Source organism: Oncorhynchus tshawytscha, linkage group LG05 (assembly GCF_018296145.1).
Source record: "Oncorhynchus tshawytscha isolate Ot180627B linkage group LG05, Otsh_v2.0, whole genome shotgun sequence".
NCBI lineage: Eukaryota > Metazoa > Chordata > Actinopteri > Salmoniformes > Salmonidae > Oncorhynchus > Oncorhynchus tshawytscha.
The window spans coordinates 49,485,304-49,507,581 of NC_056433.1; the positions used below are offsets into that span (position 1 = coordinate 49,485,304).

General features: G+C 43.9%; 1 protein-coding gene across 2 annotated transcripts in view; it reads right to left on the bottom strand.

Moving 5' to 3' along the window:
• The window catches only part of LOC112250739 (microtubule-associated serine/threonine-protein kinase 3), a 44,179-nt gene extending 27,714 nt beyond the window's left edge, over positions 1-16,465 (bottom strand). For both annotated transcript variants that reach the window (XM_042322030.1, XM_024421137.2), the window contains exons 1-3: positions 16,026-16,465; positions 14,425-14,513; positions 11,971-12,043 (exon numbers count right to left, since the gene is read on the bottom strand). In XM_042322030.1, the coding sequence (XP_042177964.1) occupies positions 11,971-12,043; positions 14,425-14,513; positions 16,026-16,108 (245 nt within the window). In that variant the 5' untranslated portion in view covers positions 16,109-16,465. The remainder of the gene's footprint in view (positions 1-11,970; positions 12,044-14,424; positions 14,514-16,025) is intronic.
• Between the last annotated feature and the right edge of the window lie 5,813 nt (positions 16,466-22,278).

The following is a 22,278-nucleotide window of genomic DNA, read 5'->3' on the forward strand; positions in this document are numbered from 1 at the left end:
CTCATAGCTTTTAGCCGTACCCTTATTCTACTCCTCCTATGTTCCTCTGGCGATGTAGAGGTGAATCCAGGCCCTGCAGTGCCTAGCTCCACTCCTATTCCCCAGGCGCTCTCTTTTGATGACTTCTGTAACCGTAATAGCCTTGGTTTCATGCATGTTAACATTAGAAGCCTCCTCCCTAAGTTTGTTTTATTCACTGCTTTAGCACACTCTGCCAACCCGGATGTTCTAGCTGTGTCTGAATCCTGGCTTAGGAAGACCACCAAAAATTCAGAAATTTTAATTCCAAACTACAACATTTTCAGACAAGATAGAACTGCCAAAGGGGGCGGTGTTGTCAGGTAGCCAACATCACTACTCTGGACGGCTCTGACTTAGAATACGTGGACAACTACAAATACTTAGGTGTCTGGTTAGACTGTAAACTCTCCTTCCAGACCCATATCAAACATCTCCAATCCAAAGTTAAATCTAGAATTGGCTTCCTATTTCGCAACAAAGCATCCTTCACTCATGCTGCCAAACATACCCTTGTAAAACTGACCATCCTACCAATCCTCGACTTTGGCGATGTCATTTACAAAATAGCCTCCAATACCCTACTTAACAAATTGGATGCAGTCTATCACAGTGCAATCCGTTTTGTCACCAAAGCCCCATATACTACCCACCATTGCGACCTGTACGCTCTCGTTGGCTGGCCCTCGCTTCATACTCGTCGCCAAACCCACTGGCTCCATGTCATCTACAAGACCCTGCTAGGTAAAGTCCCCCCTTATCTCAGCTCGCTGGTCACCATAGCATCTCCCACCTGTAGCACACGCTCCAGCAGGTATATCTCTCTAGTCACCCCCAAAACCAATTCTTTCTTTGGCCGCCTCTCCTTCCAGTTCTCTGCTGCCAATGACTGGAACGAACTACAAAAATCTCTGAAACTGGAAACACTTATCTCCCTCACTAGCTTTAAGCACCAACTGTCAGAGCAGCTCACAGATTACTGCACCTGTACATAGCCCACCTATAATTTAGCCCAAACAACTACCTCTTTCCCAACTGTATTTAATTTTAATTTATTTATTTATTTTGCTCCTTTGCACCCCATTATTTTTATTTCTACTTTGCACATTCTTCCATTGCAAAACTACCATTCCAGTGTTTTACTTGCTATATTGTATTTACTTTGCCACCATGGCCTTTTTTGCCTTTACCTCCCTTCTCACCTCATTTGCTCACATTGTATATAGACTTGTTTATACTGTATTATTGACTGTATGTTTGTGTAACTCTGTGTCGTTGTATCTGTCGAACTGCTTTGCTTTATCTTGGCCAGGTCGCAATTGTAAATGAGAACTTGTTCTCAACTTGCCTACCTGGTTAAATAAAGGTAAAATAAAAAAAATAAAAAAATTGATTAAATAAAAAAATGTCCTCAGCAATCTACACACAACACCCCATAAAGACAAAGCGAAAACAGGATTTTATTTACATAAGTATTCAGACCCTTTTCTATGAGACTTGAAATTGAGCTCAGGTGCATCCTGTTTCCATTGATCATCCTTGAGCTGTTTCTCCAACATCATTGGAGTCCACCTGTGGTAAATTGAATTGATTGGACATAATATGGAAAGGCACACACTTGTCTATATAAGGTCCCACAGTTGACAGGGCATGACAGAGCAAAAACCAAGCCATGAGGTAGAAGGAATTGTCGGTAGAGCTCTGAGACAGGATTGTGTCCAGGCACAGATCTGGAGAAGGGTACCATTGAAGGTCTCCAACAACACAGTGGCCTCCATCATTCTTAAATGGAAGAAGTTTGGAATCAACAAAACTCTTTCTTGAGCTGTTCGCCCGGCCAAACTGAGCAATCGGGGGAGAAGGGCCTTGGTCAGGCAGGTGACCAGGAACCCGATAGTCACTCTGACAGAGCTCTAGAGTTCCTCTGTGGAGATGGGAGAACCTTCCAAAAGGACAACCATCTCTGCAGCACTCCACCAATCAGGCCTTTATGGTAAGAGTGGCTAGATGGAAGCCAATCCTCAGTAAAAGGCACATGACAGCCCGCTTGGAGTTTGTCAAAAGGCACCTAAAGACTCTCAGACAATGAGAAACAAGATTCTCTGGTCAGATAAAACCAACATTGAGATTATCTCCAGAGAAGAATGGGAGAAACTCCCCAAATACAGGTGTGCCAAACTTGTAGCGTCATTCCCAAGAAGACTCGAGGCTGTATTCGCTGCCAAAGGTGCTTCAACAAAGTACTGAGTAAAGGGTCTGAATAATTATGAAAATGTGATATTTCAGTTTTTTTTTAAATAAATTGGCAAACATTTCTAAAAACCGGTTTTTCCTTTGTCATTATTGGGTAATGTGTGTAGATTGAAGAGGGGGGAAAAAACAATTAAATACATTTTAGAATAAGGCTGTGACACATTGTGGAAAAGGTCAAGGGGTCTGAATACTTTCCAAATGCACTGTGTCTGGATTTGATCAGCATGAAAATTCCAACCTGATGCTACCTGAGCCCGATGAGACATATATTAAATACATTTTATGAGCCCTACATTGACGACATTTAATGAGCCCAAGCCCAAATGATTTTGCAGTTATCCAATACATTGCACATTACTCACAACAGAAAGACAGAAAAGCCCATAGATGTAGCTAGCTATATGCTCTCTTGGGTAAATAAATGTAACTAGCTCCAGCAAGCTCATCTTTTTGAGTGTGAACTGTATTACTGTACTGTATTGTATATTATATGGACTGGAATTACACACATCGTTCAAACCATGATAAAGCTGAAAGAACATCCGATTCTGGTGCATCAGAAAGTATATGCTAGAGAATTTGATTATAATTTTGAAATATAATAAGGCATATTTGTATAATCAGTAGTCTGACAAATATATACCTTTCATATTTCCCCTAATGTTATTGGCCTACCTCCTCTTTCTCTCTCTACTGTTGTTTCATTCTTTCCTCACTTTCAACAGTTTTATTGTCCTTATCTTCATCATTCTAATGACATGCTTGAATAATATAGAACTAGAATTAGACGCAGACGGCTTTCACCTCTCTTCACAAAGATTGAATGGTTGTGGGTCTGAATAAATAACTGCAATAGCCTACCGCCATCGCGTGTAAGCTCTTCTTTCAAATTACCAGTGAGTTCTGTTGGCTGCTGAATTTAACGTTCAGCAAAAAAAGAGCTTGCGCCCCTCTTCAAATAGTCTATTGGTATAAGAAATGCTATAAAAAAAATAATGTCCAGCAAGCTGTTCTAGTCGAGATTTTCCTGCATGGGCCTCCAAGAGCCAAGGAGTGTTTTTTAAGGAGAGGCCAGCGGAGCACAGGTGCATGCGTATTGCGCAAGAAATGGAGGCTAAAAGTCAACTCACTGCATCCCTGAAGACAAACAATGTATACGAAACGCTTCAGTCTGGTTTTAGACCCCATCATAGCACTGAGACTGCACTCGTGAAGGTGGTAAATTACCTTTTAATGGCATCAGAACAAGGCTCTGCATCTGTCCTTGTGCTCCTAGACCTTAGTGCTGCTTTGATACCATCGATCACCACATTATTTTGGAGAGATTGGAAACCCAAATTGGTCTACACGGACAAGTTCTGGTCTGGTTTAGATCTTATCTGTCGGAAAGATATCAGTTTGTCTCTGTGAATGGTTTGTCCAAATCAACTGTACATTTCGGTGTTCCTCAAGGTTCCGTTTTAGGACCACTATTGTTTTCACTATATATTTTACCTCTTGGGGATGTTATTCGAAAACATAATGTTTCACCATGTTTCAACAAACTTTCACTGCTATGCGGATGACACACAGCTGTACATTTCAATGAAACATGGTGAAGCCCCAAAATTGCCCTCGCTAGAAGCCTGTGTTTCAGACATAAGGAAGTGGATGGCTGCAAACTTTCTACTTTTAAACTCGGACAAAACAGAGATGCTTGTTCTAGGTCCCAAGAAACAAAGAGATCTTCTGTTGAATCTGACAATTAATCTTAATGGTTGTACAGTCGTCTCAAATAAAACTGTGAAGGACCTCGGCGTTACTCTGGACCCTGATCTCTCTTTTGACGAACATATCAACATTGTTTCAAGGACAGCTTTTTTCCATTTACATAACATTGCAAAAATCAGAAACTTTCCATCCAAAAATGATGCAGAAAAATGTATCCATGCTTTTGTTACTTCTAGGTTAGACTACTGCAATGCTCTACTTTCTGGCTACCCGGATAAAGCACTAAGTAAACTTCAGTTAGTGCTAAATACGGCTGCTAGAAAGCTGACTAGAACCAAAATATTTAATCATATTACTCCAGTGCTAGCCTCCCTACACTGGCTTCCTGTCAAGGCAAGGGCTGATTTCAAGGTTTTACTGCTAACCTACAAAGCATTACATGGGCTTGCTCCTACCTATCTCTCTGATTTGGTCCTGCCGTACATACCTACACCTACAGCTACGGTCACAAGACGCAGGCCTCCTAATTGTCCCTAGAATTTCTAAGCAAACAGCTGGAGGCAGGGCTTTCTCCTATAGCGCTCCATTTTTATGGAATGGTCTGCCTACCCATGTGAGAGACGCAAACTCGGTCTCAACCTTTAAGTCTTTACTGAAGACTCATCTCTTCAGTGGGTCATATGATTGAGTGTAGTCTGGCCCAAGAGTGTGAAGGTGAACGGAAAGGCTCTGGAGCAACGAACCGCCCTTGCTGTCTCTGCCTGGCCAGTTCCCCTCTTTCCACTGGGATTCTCTGCCTCTAACTCTATTACAGGGGCTGAGTCACTGGCTTACTGGTGCTCTTTCATGCCGTCCCTAGGAGGGGTGCGTCACTTGAGTGGGTTGAGTCACTGATGTGATCTTCCTGTCTGGTTTGGCGCCCACCTTGGGTTGTGCCGTGGCGGAGATCTTTGTGGGCTATACTCTGCCTTGTCTCAGGATTGTAAGTTGGTGGTTGAAGATATCCCTCTAGTGGTGTGGGGGCTGTGCTTTGGCAAAGTGGGTGGGGTTATATCCTTCCTGTTTGGCCCTGTCCGGGGGTATCATCGGATGGGGCTACAGTGTCTCCTGACCCCTCCTGTCTCAGCCTCCAGTATTTATGCTGCAGTAGTTTATGTGTTGGGGGGCTAGGGTCAGTTTGTTATATCTTGAGTACTTCTCCTGTCCTATCCGGTGTCCTGTGTGAATTTAAGTATGCTCTCTCTAATTCTCTTTCTTTCTCTCTCTCGAAGGACCTGAGCCCTAGGACCATGCCTCAGGACTACCTGGCATGATTACTCCTTGCTGTCCCCAGTCCACCTGGCCGTGCTGCTGCTCCAGTTTCAACTGTTCTGCCTGTGATTATTATTATTTGAACATGCTGGTCATTTATGAACATTTGAACATCTTGGCCATGTTCTGTTATAATCTCCACCCGGCACAGCCAGAAGAGGACTGGCCACCCCACATAGCCTGGTTCCTCTCTAGGTTTCTTCCTAGGTTTTGGCCTTTCTAGGGAGTTTTTCCTAGCCACCGTGCTTCTACACCTGCATTGCTTGCTGTTTGGGGTTTTAGGCTGGGTTTCTGTACAGCACTTTGAGATATCAGCTGATGTACGTAGGGCTATATAAATACATTTGATTTTGATTTGATGAAGCATGGTGAAGCCCCACAATTGGAAGCCTGTGTTTCAGACATAAGGAAGTGGAAGGTGGCAAATGTTTTACTTTTAAACTCAAACAAAACAGATGCTAATTCTAGGTCCCAAGAAACAAAGAGATCTTCTGTTGGATCTGACAATGAATCTTGATGGTTGTACCACAAACTGAAGGACCTCAGCATTACTCTGGACCCTGATCTCTCTTTTGACAAAGATATCAAGACTATTTCAAGGACAGCTTTTTTCCATTTACGTAACATTGCAAAAATCTGAAACTTTCTGTCTAAAAATGATGCAGAAAAATATATCCATGCTTTTGTCACTTCTAGATTAGACTGCAATTCTCTACTTTCCGGCTACCCGGATAAAGGACAAAATAAACTTCAGTTAGTGCTAAACACGGCTGCTAGAATCTTGACTAGAACCAAAGAATTTGATCATATTAATCCAGTGCTACACTGGCTTCCTGTTAAGGCTGGGGCTGATTTCAAGGTTTTACTGCTAACCTACAAAGCATTACATGGGCTTGCTCCTACCTATCATTCCGATTTGGTCTTGCCGTACACACCTACGCTAGGGTCACAAGACGCAGGCCTCCTTATTGTCCATAGAATTTCGAAGCAAACAGCTGGAGGCAAGAGCTTTCTCCTATGGAGCTCCATTTTTATGGAATGGTCTGCCTATCCATGTGAGAGATGCAAACTTGGTCTCAACCTTTAAGTCTTTATTGAAGACTCATCTCTTCAATAGGTCCTATGATTGAGTGTAGTCTGGCCCAGGAGTATGAATGTCAACGGAAAGGCACTGGAGCGACGAACCGCCCTTGCTGTCTCCGCCTGGCCGATTCCCCTCTCTGCACTGAGGTTCTCTGCCTCTAACCCTATTATGGGGCTGAGTCACTGGCTTACTGGTGCATGCCGTCCCTAGGAGGGGTGCGTCACTTGAGTGGGTTGAGTCACTGATGTGATCTTCCTGTCTGGTTTGGCGCCCACCTCGGGTTTGTACTGTGGGGGAGATCTTCGTGGGCTATACTTGGCCTTCTCTCAGGGTAGTAAGTTGGTGGTTGAAGATATCCCTCTAGTGTTGTGGGGGCTGTGCTTTGGCAAAGTGGGTGGGTTTATATCCTGCCTGGTTGGCCCTGTCCGGGGTTATCGTCGGACAGGGCCACAGTGTCTCCCGACCCCTCCTGTCTCAGTCTCCAGTATTTATACTGCAATAGTTTATGTGTGGGGGGGGCTTGGGTCAGTCTGTTATATCTGGAGTATTTATCCTGTTTTATCCAGTGTCCTGTGTGAATTTAAGTATGCTCCCTCTAATTCTCTCTCTCTCTCTTTCTTCACCGGATGTGCTACCTTGTCCCGGACCTGCTGGTTTCGACTCTCTCTCTCTACCGCACCTGCTGTCTCAACCTCTGAATGATCAGCTATGAAAAGCCAACTGACATTTACTCCTGAGGTGCTGACCTGTTGCACCCTCTACAACCACTGTGATTATTATTATTTTACCCTGCTGGTCATCTATGAATGTTTGAACATCTTGGCCAATTACTGTTATAATCTCCACCTGGCACAGCCAGAAGAGGACTGGCCACCCCTCAGTCTGGTTCCTCTCTAGGCTTCTTCCTAGGTTCCTGCCTTTCTAGCCACTGTGCTTCTACATCTGCATTGCTTACTGTTTGGGGTTTTAGGCTGGACATCTGTATAGCACTTTGTGACATCGGAGGATGTAAAAAGGGCTTCATAAATACATTTGATTGATTGATTTCAATCTAGAATCTGGGATGTTGTCTATCAACAACAAGGCAACTCCTATGACTAATTGGGAATGGGATGCAAGCGTAGGATTGATCACCCTGTCGCTGGCCGCCTTTGGGGAGGGTGTCTAGTGTGAAAGGCCGAAACACCCTAGGAACCAAAAGGTACACTACTGACGATGCGCTCCCCAAATTTCACCAGGCTCACTGTTCATTAACTCTTGGAAGTGCTTGCACAAAGGATAGTAACATCTCATCCTGTGTTCTTGGAATCTGAATATCTGGACTTGTCCAGTGACTGCTGAGAAAGATCAGCTGACAACAGGGGAAAGTCCTTGTGGCGGCACGGAGATGGCTGACAGGAGGGAATAGACCCCACTGGGACAGTCATAGGGTAGCTTCCCATTTCTGCAGTTTCCCATGCTTCGCAGTATGTTGGAAACACCCGCTTTAGCTACAGAAAGTCAACATACAAGAATACCTCTAGAGTCTGCGAGAGCGGGGGCGGAAGATGACTCATCGGCTGACAACATGGTAACGACTGGACCGGAAATGACTACGAGTAATGAGAGCACAGCACAAGAGAACACCACAGCAACTGTCACAAGTTCTGCTGCAACAGCGGACCACAAACAGATGCAGGTATGTGTCTGTGGTTGGAGGAAAGTTACATCACACCATGGGTTGAGGATCCACCAGGGGAAGAAGGGGTGTTTGGGTAAAGAGAGACAGAGACCTCGCATTGATTACTTTCTGCGAAAGCGATCAAATCAGTCGAATGAAGCATAGTAACTGGACGCAAACCATAGTTTGCAGTGCATCAGTACCACTGTCATGGAGGACGTAAACTCAAGCACCGAAGTAACAAATGAGGTGGAACCAACAACAGGAGTGGAACTCACCCAGCCTCCCAGACCTGCAGTCGAGAGGAGACTACCAGGGCACAGACCGTATGTCAAGTGGCCTGGCGCCAGTGACAAGAAGTTGTGGGAAACAGTGAATACTGACCTTACCTTGACCCTCGAGAAACTTCGAGGCGCAGTGGAGAAGAAGTTGGAGAGGATGGGGGACATCATCTATGAGTACGGGACAGAAAGATTTGGTGTGCAAGAGGCAAAAGGCGGGAGAAAGGTTCCAACCCCACCAGTTTCCAGGAGGCAACAAGAAGTCAAGCGCCTCGTTCAAGAAAGGCGAAAGCTTATGAAACAGTGGAGGAAGGCCTCGGAAGTGGAAAAGGAGGGCATAGAGGCACTTCAGGCTGACATCAAAACCCGGTTGGCATCCCTCCGTAGAGCATTGAACCTACGGAAATGCAGAAGGAAGAAAAAACAAACTAGAACTTGATTCTGTAAAGATCCCTTCAAGTTCCTTAAAAGTCTCTTCACAAAGGAAAAAAGTGGAGCTCTAAAAACAACAAAGAAAGACCTAGAGGAGCACCTGAGAACAACAAACTTTGACTCAAAGCGACATGAACATCTGGCCATCCCATCAGATATCCCACCCATTGAACCCCCGGAACATCATATTGAGACCAGCCCTCCGACATGCAAAGAGGTGGAAAACACAGTTCGACGGGCAAGAACAGCATCAGCCCTGGGGCCAAATGGAGTCCCGTACAAAGTGTATAAGAACGCACCAGACGTCCTGAGGTTCCTCTGGAGGCTTATGAGAACAGCTTGGCAAAAGAAGATAATACCCAAAGTGTGGCGTAGGGCAGGCGGGGTCCTGATCCCTAAGGAGAAGGATGCAGTGAACATCAGCCAATTCCGCCCAATCTCCTTACTGAATGTCGAGGGTAAAATCTTCTTTAGGGTCATTACCCAGAGGATGGCCTAGTACCTGCAAAGGAATGCGTACGTCGATACATCTGTACAGAAGGCAGGAATATCAGGGTTCTCTGGCTGCTTGGAACATTCCAGCATGATCTGGCACCAGATCCAAATGGCCAAGGTGGAGAAAAGGGACCTCCATGTAGTCTTCCTCGACCTCGCCAATGCATTTGGCTCTGTGCCCCATGAACTCCTGTGGTCTGCCTTCAGATTTTTCCACATACCGGACACCATCACAACCCTGGTGAAGTCGTACTTCCAGGATCTGCAGTTCTGCTTCACCACCTCATGGCAGTGCCTGAATGTAGGTATAATGCCGGGATGTACCATTTCTCCGTTGGCATTCATAATGGCAATGGAGGTTATCATCAGATCCTCAAAATGGGTTGCTGGTGGACAGCGAGTCGACTCTGGTTTCCGCCTCCCTCCACTCAGAGCCTACATGGACGACATTACAACATTGACCACCACTGTCCCATGCACCAGGACACTGCTCAGAAACCTCGAGGAGAACATCAGCTGGGCACGTATGAAGATTAAACCATCCAAGTCACGCAGCTACTCTCTGACCTGAAATTCTTCATCGGAGATGACCAAATCCCAACAGTGTCTGAGCAGCCGGTAAAAAGCCTTGGAAGGTGGTATGATGCAAGCCTAAAGGACAAAGACCAGGTGCAACAGCTGCGCAAAGACATCAGTAGTAGCCTACAGTCCATCGACAACACCCAGCTACCTGGAAAGTTAAAGGCCTGGTGTCTGCAGTTTGGTCTCCTACCCCGGGTGTTGTTGCCCTTAGCAGTGTATGAGGTTCCAATCTCAACAGTGGAGAAGATGGAAAGAGGAGTCACGGGCTACTTAAAAAAGTGGCTCGGAGTTCCACGATGCCTTACCACCATAGGCCTCTATGGAGATGGTGTCCTCAAGCTGCCCCTCACCAGTCTAACAGAGGAATTCAAGTGTGCAAAAACCAGGCTACAGATGACACTGAATGAATCTCGAGACCCAGTGGTGAGCAATAACGTGCCGACCTTGGCAACTGGGCGCAAATGGAGGCCAGGAAAAGCAGTCCAGGAGGCAACAGCAGCCCTCAGACATGCTGACATTGTGGGTCATGTTCAGCGAGGGAGAGGAGGCCTTGGGCTAACTAGCCGTGCTGCTTGGAGTAAGGCCACTGCACCAGAGCGGCGGAAGATGGTAGTGCAGGAGGTATGCCATCAGGAGGAGGCTGCAAGGTGGGCCAAGGCAGTCTCTCTTTCCAAACAGGGACAGTGGACTCGATGGGACAGTGTGGAGAAGAGGAAGATCAGCTGGAAGGATCTGTGGGCCATGGAAGCGAGGCGGTTGAGCAACATATGGCGTCCTTCCAACACCAGTTAATCTTCACCAATGGTATGGTGAAGATCCGGAATGTGCCCTCTGTTCCATGCCAGCCAACCTCAGGCACATTCTCACAGGGTGTAAAACAAGCCTCACCCAAGGACGCTACACTTAGTGTCACAACCAAGTCCTTAAAAACCTTGCGTCCGCCCTGGAGGACAAGCGAGCTGCCACCAACTCCCTACCACCCCCAGCAGCATCACACCCCTTACGGACGAACTTTGTCCGCGAAGGGGTTAAACCACCAAAGAGCGGCTCTACACCATTAGAGCGAGACCAGCTGCGCTTGGCCCGCGACTGGAAAATGCTAGCTGACATTGGCCGGCAACTTGTGTTTCCTCAGGAGATCGCAACCACCACCCTAAGACCTGACATGGTGCTCTGGTCCCGTTCACTCAAGGTCTTCATCATTGAGCTCACAGTACCCTGGGAGGACTCAGTAGATGAGGCTTATGAGCGAAAATATCTGCGCTATGCCGATCTAGCTGCCAAAGCACGGTATCATGGCTGGAACACAGAAGTCTGACAAGTGGAGGTGGGCTGCAGAGGTTTTGTGGCAACATCTACAACCAGACTGCTTAGAGACCTGGGAATTAAGTGTTCGGCAATCAAAGCTGTATCGGAGGCGGCAGAAGGCAGCAGTCAGTGGCTCTGGGTGAAGAGGAAAGACCCCAGCTGGGCCCCGAAGTGAGAGGGCCAGGAGGTATGCGGTCAACAATGCTTGACTCAGGGAGGAGGACGCCCCTGCCATGCATAGTCCCATGGGATGTTGGCTATCAACAGCAAGGCAACTCCTATGACTAATTGGGAATGGGACGCAAGCGTAGGATTGATCACCCTGTCGCTGGCCGCCTTTGGGGAGGGTGTATAGTGTGAAAGTCCGAAACACCCTAGGAACCAAAGGTACACTACTGACGATGCGCTCCCCAAATTTCACCAGGCTCACTGTTCATTAACTCTTGGAAGTGCTTGCACAAAGGATAGTAACATCTCATCCTGTGTTCTTGGAATCTAGAACAGGATGATCTATTTTGGATGCAATATGAATGAAATTGATGGAGAGAGAGAAAGACTGCGAGAGAGTGGTCGCGCATGCACTGAGTTACAGCAACAATATTCGAGTGATAGGTGGTTTTAAAACTCTGCAGCTGCAATGAAAAAAAGTATAATCTTTACAAGAGAAGCATATAACTTAACAGTTCAATTTCACGCCATGCTAGTCATATAAATAATGTATTATAATTTACTGGTGTCTCACAGTTATTTATTCCAGGAAAAGGGATTGGTTATGGGCGGGAAATCCCGGTAAAATGTCGGTAACAGGGTTTCCGCCATTCAACCCTACCACATACCTGCGAGCAAATGGGAAGTTGAGGGAGGCACTGGTGGACACATTTCGGGGGCTTTCTATGGGACTGCTTGCAGCTGAAAAGAAACAAGGGATGATTATCATAATTTCAATGAATTAAGCTCGGATGAATAAGAATAGGTAATTATAGCGATTGAAACCCTATTCATATTTTGAATAAGGTCGAAGCAAACTGTATGGAGGCAAGTCTCAGGTACTGTAAGTAGCTAGACTGAATAATATCTCAAATAGGTCTGGTTTATGGTGCCAAACATAGCAGCAGTTAGCATCAAAGGGCATTAATGGAGAGGAGGCTATGCGCCGTTGTAAAGTATCATTTTGTTTGTCTTTGACAGTGCCTGGACCTTTGTGTACTCGAGACACAAGTGTTCATTAACATGGGAGCATTTTGCTACCAATTAATTCAACTGTAAACATCATGAATGCTTAAATTGTGCCCCCTAATCAGATAAGTCTCGACATGATAGAACTTGAAAGAGAATGTCTGCACATCTCTGGCATGTAGGGCCCTCGTGCAGAACTCTATTCATAGGGTGCACCTGCTTGACAACCAGAAGTGATACAGTGCCTTCAGAAAGTACTCATACCCCTTGACTTATTCCACATTTTGTTGTGTTACAGCCTGAATTCAAAAGTTATTACATATATTTTCTCTCACCCATCCACAGTATACACAATACCCCATAATGACAAAGTGAAAACATGTTCTTAGAAATGAAATACAGAAATCTCTCATTTACATAAATATTCACACCCCTGAGTCAATACATGTTACAGTAACCTTTGGCAGTGATTACAGCTGTGAGTCTTCCTGGGTAAGTCTCCAAGACCACACCTGGATAGTACAATATTTGCACATTATTATTCTTCAAGTTCTGGTTGTTGACCATTGCTAGACAGGCATTTTCAAGTCTCGCCATAGATTTTCAAGCCGATTTAAGTCAAAACTGTAACTAGGCCACTCAGGAACATTCAATGGCATATTAGTAAGCAACTCCAGTGTATATTTGCCCTTGTGTTTTAGGTTATTGTCCTGCTGAAAGGTGAATTTGTCTCCCAGTTTCTGTTGGAAAGCAGACTAAACCAGGTTTTCCTCTAGGATTTTTCCAGTGCTTAGCTCTATTCCTTTTCTTTTTATCCTAAAAATCTCCTTTGTCCTTGTCGATGACAAGCATACACATAACATGATGCAGCCACCCCATGCTGGAAAATAATATGAGTAGCAATATTAACTCAGTGATGTGTTGTGTTGGATTTGCCCCAAACATAACGCTTTGTATTCAGGACTCAAAGTTAATTTCTTTGCCACATTTTTTTCAGTTTTACTTTAGTGAATTATTGCAAATAATAATATGTTTTATTCTGTAGAGGCTTCCTTATTTTCACTCTGTCATTTAGGTTAGTATTGTGGAGTAAATACAATGTTGTTGATCCATCCTCAGTTTTCTCCTGACACAGCCTGTTTAAAACAACTGTTTTAAAGTAACCATTGGCTTCATGGTGAAATCACTGAGCGGTTTCCTTACCCTCCGGCAACTGAGTTAGGCAGGGCGCCTGTATCTTTGTAGTAACTGGGTGTACTGATACACCATCAACAGTGTAATTAATAACTTCACCATGCCCATAGGGATATTCAATGTCTGCTTTTTTCCCCCAATAGGAATTGGAAAACCTGGGCCTTTGTGGTTGAATCTGTGTTCGAAATTCACTACGCGACTTAAGGACCTTACAGATTATTGTATGTGGGGTACAGAAAATCATGTTAAACACTATTACTGCACACAGAGTGAGTCCATGCAGCTTATTATGTGACGTGTTAAGAAGAGTTTTACTCCTGAACTTAATTTAGGCCTGCCATAACGAAGGGGTTCGGTACTTATTGACTTCAATACTTATTGACTCAACATTTCAGGTTTAGATTTTTTAGTAATTTGTCAATGTCTGAAAACATAATTCCACTTTGCCATTATAGGGCATTGCGTGTAGGCCAGTGACACAAAATCTCAATCTAATCCATTTTAAATTCAGGCTGTACCACAACAAAATGTGGAAAAAGTCAAGGGGTGTGAATACTTTCTGGATGCACTGTATACACTCCCATTGATTCAAATGCTAAAGGGAAACACAAAACCCACCCTTTACTGAAAAGCCAATTTTTGTATTTTCTGACCAATAAGATGTATGTCTCCTCCTTTATTTTCTACAATCAGCACAGCATATATCTAAAAATGCTTTGAGGTCCCAATGATAGCGAGAGAAATCCAAAATATTGATACTTGCACTTGCTATGTTGTAGTAGGACAGCCTACTCTAAAACATTCAAACGTGTCAACGGGTAGGAATAAGTCTACGTAGTGTACTATAGGCTACATAAACAGGCTACATAAACAGGCTACATACATTGGAGACAAACTTCTGTTCCTGTGATGGTTCTTACCGGTGTGGACGGAGAGTGGGGAGAGAGGGCGTGACAGAGTGGGCGAAGGTGTCCCCAGGCCAAGACTCTTCCTGTTGCTGCTCCGGCAACTGTGGAACATAAACAGGAACAGAGATGTCAGTCACCAGCTACAAAACACTTCAGTCATCCATCTGGCAGTGCTTCAAAACATGAGTTAGTTCCACTTTCAAATAGCAATAGGAATAGTTCAAGTGATGTCATGAAAATGTCTTTAAGCACAGCAAATACACCAGTCTAAGCCAGAGGGGGGAAAAGATCATCAAAAACAGGCTTGTTTCTATTCTGGAAGGGGCAAAGATGCATTGCTTTCAATGTGAGTAATTGGCTATGACTAGCAAGCAATGCAGGGCCACCTAAGTGTTTTTTGGGGTTGCCTAAGTCCAAACAGTGTAATAAACAAACGTTGCCTAAACTTAAACAACTAAAACAACATATAAAGTATGTAGAAAAGATAATGGACACATATTATTTTACCATCTTTGAGAACTAAAAGCTAGACTGTCAGAATTGAAATTTCCAAAAACAACAGCATTATCTATGACATAATGCATATAATTGCAGGAAACTAACTTTTAAACGGCAAAACTTTCTTTCAAAACTTAAATATAACCAAAATCAACACAATTGCAAACGGCTATTGTTAATAACTGTGAAGCAACAAAATTTGAGGGTGAGACACTTGTATAACAAAACATCCACTAAAAATCTACCACTTTGAGCATAGGCCTATGTACATCAACAGGAGGCATACTCACAGACAGAGTCAGACAGTTTATTATAAAGACTGAGCAGGAGTCAAGTAAATCATCTCATCGATTTGACCAGAATGGGCACAATAAGGGTCAATAAAGGACAGATGAGCATCACATGTATGAAACAGGACAAATATCAAATATAAGCACCCATCAAATTATTGTAAGTGACTCCCATAGGTCATCCAGAACTAGGATGTTTTTGCACAGCAGTGAGCAACCAAAAATTCTACATGAACCAGGAATATTTATTCTGCATATAGTGTCATTGTTTTGGATCCAACAAGGACTGTACTTAGGTCATTAATTATTGAATACATAACTATTTTGTTCCCTTTTTGTTATAACAGTATTACAGACTTAATAACCTGTAGGCCTATTTGTTTTGCCTTTCCATAACTATATTGTAGCCAACGATACATATTCACAATCAGCACATTTTCTAAGCACTGACCACGTTTAGCTGAACGCTCTGAAACTAAAACAATGGGGATAAGACCGCGCGTGGCACCAATATCGAAACCAAATGAGAGCCAATGAATGAGCGTCAACATAGGCTATGTTATCACAAAGTAATGTTTTTATCTAGTTACATTGTTTCTGAATATGTGAAATGGACACAATGCAAGTTGAGGTCAAGCATGTGTCCATCTGGATGGCCATCTGGACCATAGACGGGTTATTTCAGAGACTTGTCTGAGAACATCAGCAAGGCCAACACAAGAAAAGATCCTTTAAAAAAGAATACACAACACATTAAAAGGACCATAATTGTCTGCCGTTAAGCTTTGTTACATAACTACATAAACCAGAACATTTCCTACCTACCTTTTTGATCGTTTTAGCATTGATCCTGTTACAAAATGAGACTTGTGGGTTGGCACTGCGGTCCAGTAACTTGGATCCGACATGGTGGATGTTGTTTACAACGAAAAAGAACACACATTCCGATCCAAAATAAATAATTATTGAATCTCCTAGATGGTAGATACAGGACCCAAGGATGGAACCCACAAAACCACGGGTAGACCCTCCATCGCCGTGGCAGTATGTTGTGTTCCCTGGACTAGCTAGTCAGCTTGGCTATCATTCAACCAGCTTTCAGCGCCACCTTCGCTTTATTTTGCCTCATATCCAAGCACCTAGGCCTACATCTTCTGCCTTGAAAGTGTTCCCGGTGGACATGGGCTACTCTCTCTGCTGCCAAAACTCCATCGCTGACTGATATAGCCTACTACCATAGACACAGTAGACTTTTCACTAGTAGTCTGTTCAGCACACACGATGACGTCACTTCCCTGCGTTAATATTAATAAAGGAAACCTTTAAAATAAAAGTCGGCATTTCAAAACATTGCAAGGTGGTTACCTCTTTCAAAAGATATTACATTTTTATTCATGTCGATTTTTATTGTGCTTATAAGCAAATGCAAGAAGGAATTTATGGTAAATGTTTTAAATATGTAAAACTTGAGACCACTATTGAAAAATACAATGCTCAGACTGGATTGTTGACAACATTGGGCTTAGCGCAATTTTTTGGGGGGTGCATATGTAAAAGTGGGGTTGGGAGCACTCAGTAGGGTCTGTAGAATCTACATTGAACAAAAATATTAACATTTTCCAAGATAACCCATCCGCCTGAAAGGTGTGGCATATGAAGAAGCTGATTAAACATCATGGACATTACACAGGTACACCTTGTGCTGGGGACGATAAAAGGCCACTCTATAATGTGCAGTTTTGTCGCATAGCACAATGCCAGAGATGTCTCAAGTTGAGGGAGTGTGCGATTGGCAAACTGACTGCAGGAATGTCCACCAGAGCTGTTGCCAGATAATGAAATGTTAATTTCTCTACCATAATCCGCCTCCAACGCCATTTTAGAGAATTTGGCAGTACGTCCAAATGTCTTCATAAGCGCTGACCTCGTGTATGATGTCATTTGGCAGAGCGGTTTGCGGATGTCAACGTTGTGAACAGTGCCCCATGGTGGCGGGGTGGTTATGGTATGGGCAGGCATAAGCTGCGGACAAGGAACACAATTGCATTTTACCGATGGCAATTTGAATGCTCAGTGATACCGTGACGAGTTCCTGAGGCCCATTGTCGTACCATTCATCCGCTGTCATCATCTAATTTCAGCATGATAATGCACAGCCCATGTCGCAAGGATCTGTACATAATTCCTGGAAGCTGAAAATGTCCCAATTTGTCCATGGCCTGCATACCCACCAGACTTGTCACCCATTGAGCAGGTTTGGGATGCTCTGGATCGACGTCTATGACAGTGTTCCAGTTTCCGCCAATATTCAGCAACTTTGCACAGCCATTAAAGAGGAGTGGGACAACATTCCACAGGCCACAATCAACAGCCTGATCAACTCCATGCGAAGGAGATGTGTCGCACAGCATGAGGCAACTGATGGTCACACCAGATACGGACAGTTTTTCTGATCCACACCCCAACAGATGCATATCTGTATTCCCAGTCATGTGAAATCCATAGACTAGGGCCTACTGAATTTATTTCAATTGACTGATTTCCTTAAATGAACTGTAACTCAGTCAAATCTTTGAAATTGTTGCATGTTGCGTTTATATTTCTGTTCAGTATATACAGTATATGGTGTAATTTCATGGGGCACTGAATAATACAGAGTGTTGCTGGAATTTTACTTCAACCATTCCATAGGTCATAATGCAAATATATATGAACTATATATTGGCGTATAGTGAAAAAAGGATTCTGGAGGCATGTTTCGGTCTAAAAAGGGCCTAGAATGTTCACTTCCATCATGATGTTCTCTAAAAATGATTTGTGATACAAATGTAAAAAGCATGTCAAACATACATCATGAGGTTTCAATGTGAAAATTACCAGAACAAATATATATATTTTTGCCAAATACATAAAAATCTCCAAAGAAGATTCCAATACTAGTTAGGGCTATAACTCAAAGTGCTTATCAGACAGTCAATCATTTAGCAAATTCTGTTGTTCTAGTGAAATGTAGCCCAAATAAAGTAATGAATAAATAACATTTTCATTTGAACTAAAAAAAGTTGGTCTTAAGTGTTTGTTTTTTGAGAGTAGTGCTGCTGGGTATTGAAATAACATGAAATAACACCATATATAGATTCTACAGACCCAACTGAGTTCTCCAAACCCCAGTTCACATCAGCATATAGAACAGTTTTAATTTTTTTGTTTTTGTTTTTACCTATAAGCCATGTGTAATGCATATACAGTGATTTGCATTGTGGCCAATGTAATGGGCGAAGTAAAAGGCCTGCAACACTCCGTATTACTCAGTGCCCCATGAAAAGACACCATATATAGATTCTACAGACTCTACTGAGTACTCCCAAATCCACTTTAGCATCAGCACATGGAGTAGTTTTTTCAAATGCAGTGCACATATAGAGTTGAAGTCGGAAGTTTACATACACCTTAGCCAAATACATTTAAACTCAGTTTTTCACAATTCCTGACATTTAACCCTAGTAAAAATTCCCTGTCTAGGTCAGTTAGGATCACCACTTTATTTTAAGAATGTGAAATGTCAGAATAATAGTAGAGAGAAGTATTTATTTCAGCTTTTATTTCTCTCATCACATTCCCAGTGGTTCAGAAGATTACATACTGGGTCAAACGTTTCGGGGAACCTTCCACAAGCTTCCCACAATAATTGGGTGAATTTTGGCCCATTCCTCCTGACAGAGCTGGTGTAACTGAGTCAGGTTTGTAGGCCTCCTTGCTCGCACACGCTATCAGTTCTGTCCACAAATTTTCTATAGGATTGAGGTCAGGGCTTTGTGATGACCACTCCAATACCTTGACTCTGTTGTCCTTAAGGCATTTTGCCACGAAGTATGCTTGGGGTCATTGTACATTTGGAAGATTAATTTGCGACCAAGCTTTACTGACTGACTGATGTCTTGAGATGTTGCATCAATATATCCACATAATTATTCTGCCTCATGATGCCATCTATTTTGGGAAGTGCAGCAGTCCCTCCTGCAGCAAAGCACCCCCACACCATGATGCAGCCACCCCCGTGCTTCACGGTTGGGATTGTGTTCTTCAGCTTGCAAGCCTCCCCCTTTTTCCTCTAAACATAACGATGGTCATTATGACCAAAACAATTATATTTCTGTTTCATCAGACCAGAGGACATTTCTCCAAAAAGTACGATCTTTGTCCCCATGTGCAGTTGCAAACTATAGTCTGGCTGTTTTATGGTGGTTTTGGAGCAGTGGCTTCTTCCTTGCTGAGTGGCCTTTCAGGTTGTCGATATAGGACTCGTTTTACTGTGGATATAGATACTTTTGTACCTGTTTCCTCCAGCATCTTCACAAGGTCCTTTGCTGTTGTTCTGGGATTGATTTTCACTTTTCGCACAAAAGTACTTTCATCTCTTGGAGACAGAACGCGTCTCCTTCCTGAGCGGTATGTCGACTGCATGGTCCCATGGTGTTTATACTTGCCTACTATTGTTTGTACAGATGAACGTGGTACCTTCAGGCTTTTGGAAATGTAATTTATTTTAATTTATCAATTTATTTTCTGAGGTCTTGGCTGATTTCTTTTGATTTTCCCACGATGTCAATCAAAGAGGCACCGAGTTTGAAGGTAGGCCTTGAAATACATCCACAGGTACACCTCCAATTGACTCAAATCATGTCAATTAGCCTATCAGAAGCTTCTAAAGCCATGACATCAATTTCTGGAATCTTCCAATCTGTTTAAATGCACAGTCAACTTAGTGTATGTAAACTTCTGACCCACTGGAATTGTGATACAGTGAGTTATAAGTGAAATAATTTGTAAACAATTGTTGGAAAAATGACTTGTCATGCACAAAGTAGATGTCCTAAATGACTTGACAAAACTATAGTTTGTTAACAAGAAATGTGTGGAGTGGTTGAAAAACTAGTTTTAATGACTCCAAACTAAGTATGTAAACTTCAGACTTCAACTGTATATACACTTTTGAACGAGAAATTGCCAAGAAACTGAAGATCTCTTACAACGTGGTGTACTACTCCCTTCACAGAACAGTGCAAACTGGCCCTAACCAGAATAGAAAGGAGTGGGAGGCCCCGGTGCACAACTGAGCAAGAGGACAAGTACATTAGTGTGTCTAGTTTGAGAAACAGAAGTCCTCAACTGTCAGCTTCATTGACCACGTGACTGGGACAATGTACAGATAATGCCTTCATCAAACAACACTGTTTCACGACACATCAGTGACATGGCAGGAGACGTTTTGAACCAATTACTGCTTCTCATGCAAGCCAGTGAATTATATGCATTACAGCTGGATGAGTCAACAGAGGTGGCTGGCCTGGCACAGTTCCTGGCATATGTCCGTGTCATGTTCGTCATAACGAGGAGACCAAGGCGCAACGTGATAAGAATACATACTTCTTTTAATGAAGAATAAACACTGAACAAACTATACAAAACAACAAAACGAACATGAAGCTAATAACACGAGTGCTAACAGGCTACTACACCTAGACAATAACCCACAAAATACCCAATGAATATGGCTACCTAAATATGGTCCCCAATTAGAGACAACGATAAACAGCTACCTCTGATTGAGAACCAATCTAGGCAACAATAGACATATAAACCCCCAGACTAGAAAAAACATAAACATACAAAAACCATAGACAGAACAAAAACACATATACCCACCCTCGTCACACCCTGACCTGACCAAAATAATACAGAAAACATAGATAACTAAGGTCAGGGTGTGACAGTACTCCCCCCCCCGCGGACTCCCTGCTGCAAACCTAAACCTATATGGGAGGGTCTGGGTGGGCATCTAACCTCGGTGGCGGCTCTGGTTCTGGACGCCGTCCCCCTTTTTTACTCTGAGTCCTCTCTTGTAGCACCGAACCGTGGATCATCGTCGGAGGCTCTAGACTGCAGATCCTTGCCGTAGGCTCCGGCCTGGGGACCCTCGCTGGGTGGATCATCACCGGATGTTCTGGACTGGGGACCGTCGCTGGAGACCGTCGCTGGAGACCCCGGACTGTGGCCAGTCGCTGGAGACCCCGGACTGTGGCCCGTCGTTGGAGGTTCCGGACTGTGGCCCGTCGTTGGAGGTTCCGGACTGTGGCCCGTCGTTGGAGGTTCCGGACTGTGGCCCGTCGTTGGAGGTTCCGGACTGTGGCCCGTCGTTTGAGGTTCCGGACTGTGGCCCGTCGTTTGAGGTTCAGGACTGTGGCCCGTCGCCGGACGCTCTGGACTGGGTACTATCGCCGGGCGCTGTGGACTGCCGAGGCGCACTGTAGGCCTGGTGTGTGGTGCCGGCACTGGTGGTACCGGGCTGGTGACAGTCCGTTACATTTATGGGGGGTCAATTAAGGAAGACATCCTCTTCTGCAAACCACTGGAAACCAGGACAACAGGAGAGGATATTTTTTAAGTGCTGGACAGCTTTGTGACATCAAATGGACTTTGGTGGTCAAGATGTGTTGGTATCTGTACTGATGGCGCAAAAGCCATGACAGGGAGACATAGTGGAGTGGTAACGTGCATGCAATCAGATGCTCCCGACGCCACTTGGGTACACTGCAGCATCCACCGAGAGGATCTTGCTACCAAGGGAATGCCTGACAGCTTGAAAGACGTTTTGGACACTCCAGTAAAGCAAGGCCCCTGAACTCTTGTGTATTTTCAGCACTATGCAATGATATGGGCAGTGACTATGTAATATTTTTTTTAAACATACTGGTTATCATTGGGCAAAGTATTGACAAATTTTTTTAAAATTGAGAGACTAATTTTCACTTGTCTGACCACTTGCATGATGACGGGTTTCTCACACAACTGGCCTATCTGGGTGATGTTTTTTCTCGCCCGAATGATCTGAATCTAGGATTACAGGGACTCTCCGCAAATATATATTCAATGTGCGGGACAAAATTGAGGCTATGATTAAGAAGTTGGAGCTCTTCTCTGTCTGCAGTAACAAGGACAACACACAGGTCTTTCCATCATTTTATGATTTTTTTGTACGCAAATGAACTCAAGCTTACGGGCAATGTCAAATGTGATA